This window comes from Penaeus monodon, chromosome 36 (assembly GCF_015228065.2).
Source record: "Penaeus monodon isolate SGIC_2016 chromosome 36, NSTDA_Pmon_1, whole genome shotgun sequence".
NCBI lineage: Eukaryota > Metazoa > Arthropoda > Malacostraca > Decapoda > Penaeidae > Penaeus > Penaeus monodon.
In genome coordinates, this window is record NC_051421.1 from 29,794,723 (window position 1) to 29,799,722 (window position 5,000).

At 39.0% G+C, this 5,000-nt stretch overlaps 2 protein-coding genes across 3 annotated transcripts in view; one reads left to right on the forward strand and one right to left on the reverse strand.

Annotated features, from left to right (window-relative positions):
* The window catches only part of LOC119595444 (serine/threonine-protein kinase Kist-like), a gene marked incomplete in the record, with an annotated part of 37,988 nt that overhangs the window by 32,651 nt on the left and 337 nt on the right, over nucleotides 1-5,000 (reverse strand). The window contains 1 exon segment of the mRNA XM_037944564.1: nucleotides 4,313-4,486.
* Nucleotides 30-1,682, forward strand: LOC119595445. 2 transcript variants are annotated; one of them, XM_037944565.1, is made up of 2 exons: nucleotides 30-762; nucleotides 943-1,682. In XM_037944565.1, the coding sequence occupies exons 1-2, from the start codon at nucleotides 224-226 to the stop codon at nucleotides 974-976; spliced, it is 573 nt and encodes a 190-aa protein (XP_037800493.1). In that variant the 5' UTR covers nucleotides 30-223; the 3' UTR covers nucleotides 977-1,682. The 2 variants fall into 2 exon arrangements, with proteins under 2 accessions (XP_037800493.1, XP_037800494.1); XM_037944566.1 differs by having other exon boundaries at nucleotides 30-676.

A 5,000-nucleotide genomic window follows, 5' to 3' on the forward strand; every position in this document is an offset into this window, starting at 1 on the left:
AGCATCGGCTTTGTACTTCTTGGCACCACAAGCTTTCATATGTGATAATGGCACTGAATTTTCTAATTCTCTTCTCAGAGCTGTTTGTAAGCTGCTGGAAACTAAGATAAACTTTACAACCCCTTATCATCCAGAAAGTAATGGGTTATGTGAAAGGACTAACAGAATAGTTAAAGATACTTTATATGCACTAACTGAGAAGAATCCTCGCCGATGGGACACGATGATACCTCATGTTAGGTTTGCTATCAATTCTTCAGTTAACAGGTCGGTAAATAACCAACCCTTATATTTGATGCTTGGACAATCTATACATTATCCAGTTGGATTAACAAACAAATTGACTATAAATAAACCTGCTAATGAAAGATTTGCAAAGTTAATTCAGGCACGTGATGCAGCTGTACTTGCAAGTAAACAATGTAGAGAATATAACAAAGATTACGTTGCAAGGAAGTCTATACCTGCTACTGATTTGGATGTTGGTAGTCTAATTTTACGAAAAAGTCCTCCTCAGAAAGCCACTGGTCTGACGGCACACTGGACAGGTCCCTTAAGGATCACAAAGCGCACTGGACCTGTGACTTATCTGGTGAAAGACCTGGTAAAGAACAGTGTTTATCGACTTCATCGTAATAATATGCTGCCCTACGAGGCACAAGACGAACTGGAGATAGTGAGTCCAGATGGTGTTCTTGTAGAACACTCTCCTGATGATCCGTTAAGTGTTATGATGTTATCTCTTGTGAGAAGATTTACACGGTAATTTGTTTTTTAAGTTTAATGTATTACATTGTAATGTTAAATATTCTTTCGGTGATTGGGATATCGTTTGTATAATGTTAGAGCATCCTTAATAAAATAGATCAACATTCCAGTGCTTGCATAGAACAGGTCTCTTTATTTTTGTCCACATGAAAGCTCATGCCAACTCTCCAACAGCTATCTGCATGGTCTGTTCCTGCCGCTGTCCTGATGAGTTGTTCTGATCAATGAAACCAAGTGGATCTGATGCTGTTTGCTGCTGTCATCCCAGTGGATTGAATGTCATGACTTGTTGCAGCCCTGTTCCAGCATCCGACCACCTTGTGGAGTCCCACGGCCTAGAATCCTGCCTTATCTCTGCCCTGATCTGTTCCTGCTTTTTCTTGTACATTGCCGATGCAAGCTCGCATGCTGATAGTGGACCTCGGAACCTGAGTACCTGCAACCCTATGACCCACTGAATGTGACGCCCAAAGGATTTCGCACCAGATTCCAGCCTCATTTTGGTGGAAGGGTGTCGGCTCTCGCCTTGAGCCGATAGTCAGTCGAGGGTTCCCAAGTCACCCTCTCCTTTTCCGGGATCGGGAGGGATGTAGTGAGGCAGCCATACGTCTTTTTCCACGGGACTTTCAACCCTATTTTCGCCTTAGCCTGCGTCGCATCTTAAAGGAGTTACAAACCAGCAAACAACCCTTCGTCTTGGAAGACCATCGGCCAGGACTACTACCTACCCGCGCTAAATTTACGTCAGAGCAATTGCTGAGCTTCTCAGGCAGTTGGCTGAGAGCTCGTGACCTGTACACACCATTTATAAGTATCTGGCTTTTGTTGTTTCTTTTTTTATTATTGATGCTCGTTTTTTTATTGTCATTGTGTCTATCATTTTGTTTAATTTAATAAATGTGTATCTTTCTGTCCATTTAGTATTTTATTAAATTCTTACACGCTACCTAAATTATAAGAATTGCTCGGCTCTAGGGCTGTGTAAAAATCGACCCTTACAGGCAGGAGGTAAAGTGGAAGTGATGCAAGTGGTGACAGGCCTTGGTCTGATATGGTCTGGCTAGTGGTGGATGAATAGGTGTCTTATAAACATTGGTTTGGTTAAGTCTGAGTAAATTTTACAAACAATGGCTTCATGTCTCTTATTTCTGTGTATGCTCTTACTGATGTTTATGAACTTGATGCGAAGGAGATGTTTTATGCCTAACTTGCATCTGTGACAGACAGCTGTCTTCAGTGAGATATTCGCTTTGTCCTCATGGTTCGGGGCCTGATGTTGGCAGCAAGAATAGCCTACTTTCCAGGATTTTGCAAGGTCCAAGAAATTGAGGATTTCTGACTCCTGATACCAGCACTCTGACCTGCATTGTTGGACATGGTACAGTGTTGTGGGTAATGTAGCCAAGGAGATCCACCACATCCTCATTAGCTTTCAATGGAGGATCCTCCAGAACTTCAAGGTGTATCGGTCTGTGGTACTGATCATAGATTAGTTGTGGCTACCCTTCGAGTCCACTTCAGAACTCCTTGTCAGTGTAATAACCACCCTAGGGGGTTTCATGTGAACAAGCTGAGGGAGGGGGAGCATGCCCACAGGTTTGCTGATGCTATCTCTGGTCATTTTGTACTGCTTGTACTGCTGTAGGACACCTTCAAGTGTGAAACATTTGATGCAGTTTAATAATTGATTGGTGACTGTCCAATAGCAAGACAAAACTTCATCTCACAAGAGACACTGGAAGCCACAGATGCTTGTCGTGTGGCTCGGATCTTGGCTTGCATCTTTCTCTGGTGTGCAGGACTCAATCACTGTTGAGAAGGGACAAGGAATAGTTTATCAGGAAGCTTGCTGAGGAGATCAAAGACCCTTTCTTAGTAAATGACCTTTGTCCTGCCTAACAAGTCCTAATGCAATCCACTCAGGAAGTGGCCAAATCATATTAGATCTTGTTGGGCTGTAGGCATATTAGGCTGAGTATTTTGACTTACCCTTCAGTGAGGATCCACCCTCCCTAACTGAAGTTAGGAGGGTGATCTCCAAGCTGAAGAGTGGTAAAACAGCAGGCATCTGTGGCATTCCTACTGAACTGTTAAAGGCTAGAGGTAATTCTATGGTGCATGCTGTCCTGGGTGCCATCTGGCAGACTGGTACCATTTCCTCCGACCTGTTGAGGGGTGTGGTCATCCCTGAACAGGTCAAGTCCTATCAATCCATTTATGGGCCAAGGCCCTACATGGCAGCCCACCATGGGAGATGAAGGTGGATGTGGCTATCACCCCTGCTTGCATTAGCTCCCCAATGATGATGATCAGTGAATCTTACAAACACACTCGTGCACCTGCCCTATGTTGGTTGGTACTCTGGCAATGGTTAACAAACTTCTGCAGTACAACATATTAAAACAAGATTGAGTTTGTATATCTCCTGGCCAATTTTTTGTCAAATAAGGGAACAAGCTAATGATGCAGATTATTAATGATTAATGTAATTTGGTATGGTTTGGGGTTAAGCTTAAGTTAACTAATAGTTTGCAAAGCTGAAGAATAACAAAACCAATCAAATAATACAAAAATACACAAAATATATATCACTAAATCTTATCTCATTGCTGGCTTAGGAAAAACTAGAGCATTCAAATTTTGAAATTCAAAAAACTTTTACATCTATACAATTTTCAATGCAAAGCTAACCATGAACAAGTCATATAGAATTTAGTGATGAATTGCCTGGGTTTATACTATAGAAAAACTTGACATTATTTCAACCTGATCTAACCTAACCATACCAAATATAATTTGTTACTTTCCATTTACTCCTTTTGTTTTGAATAAAAACTTGACTGGTTATGTTTTGTTGGGTCAGGGGAAGCTTCCCATTATTTTTTTGTTTTTGTTTTGTTTTTTATATAGAACACAATTATACAATATGCATGTACAGACCACTCTCTCTACGGATGCCCTGTCTCTTCACTAACCAAAATTTCTTACAATTAGTAAATGGTTGATCTGTAACACGCTAGGCACTTCAGACTTATCAAGTACTTTCACAGAAATAAGCAATTACCTTGCCTTTGAAAGGCCTAGTAGTCTGGTATGGTAAATGATACCTTCCACCTCAGAAAAACTGAATTCTATTAACTGATGTAGCTCCATACCAAATTACTTATCTAAATAACAATATAATACATATAATACAATATAATTTTAAATACATATAAATACAATATAATTTTAAAGTTAATCAAAATTTTACCATAAACACGATACAAAAGATTACTAAACTCTAAAATAAATATTCTTCATCTAAATGTGGTGAATTTTGTAATCAATATACCAATATGTTTTATCTTTATTATTATCATCTAATCATCAATATACTTTTCAGATCTTCTGCTTCTTTTGTCAAGAATGTTCTCATTGCTTTCCCCTCTTGCCACACTTCTAAAAATAAATATGTTTTTAAAAATCAATATTAATAAATAGATGCTAGCTATGTGAAGTCTGAATAAAAACAGTATTATCTCCATTACTATTTCTTTCTTACCTCTTCTTTCAGTCTTCTTTCAATGGCCTTCAGACATTTAATTGTACTTTCCCTCGACAGTCTTTCTGTTCTCGTAATTTATCGTATGACTTCTGCATTATCTGTTTTGACTTATTAGGAGGATCTTCGTATGGTTAATTAGGTAGCACTTCTTAGCTGGTGGATTATCTGCTCCTGTAATCATTGAAAAAAAAATATATATCTTAGGAGTGTGGATATTTATTTTTCTTAGAATAATTACTACTTTAATTTGATGAGAGCTGAACCTCAATTATTAGAATATCAAGTATTTTGTTTTCTGTCACTTCCTCTACTTCTCCTCCTTCTTCTCCTTTTATTGGTGTTTCGACCTTTTATGTCTATATTTCCTGTGTCTTGTGCCTTGGAATCCTCTCTCTGTTGTTTGAAGGTTTTCTTTTGTTATAAATTAATTTAATCTCTTGTTTTATATAATATTTCTTCTTCTTCTCCTTTTATAGGGTTTTAGACTATTGAAGTTATATTCCCTGGATCTGTGTTTATTATTCTCTCATTTGCTTCTCCGTCTCCTTCTTTCTCCTTCACCTTCTCCTTCGGATTCTTCTCCTCCTCCTCCTTCTCCCCTTCTCTTTCTCCTCATCCTTCCCCTTCCCCTTCCCCTTCCCCTTCTCCTTTTACAGGATTTTTAGACTCTCTATCTCTATCTTCT

Coding starts and splice junctions, on each gene's coding strand:
- LOC119595445 (XM_037944565.1), top strand. CDS start 224: ATGATACCTCATGTTAGGTTTGCTATCAATTCTTCAGTTAACAGGTCG. Junction 763..942: donor CTTGTGAGAAGATTTACACG/GTAATTTGTTTT, acceptor ACTCTCCAACAG/CTATCTGCATGGTCTGTTCC.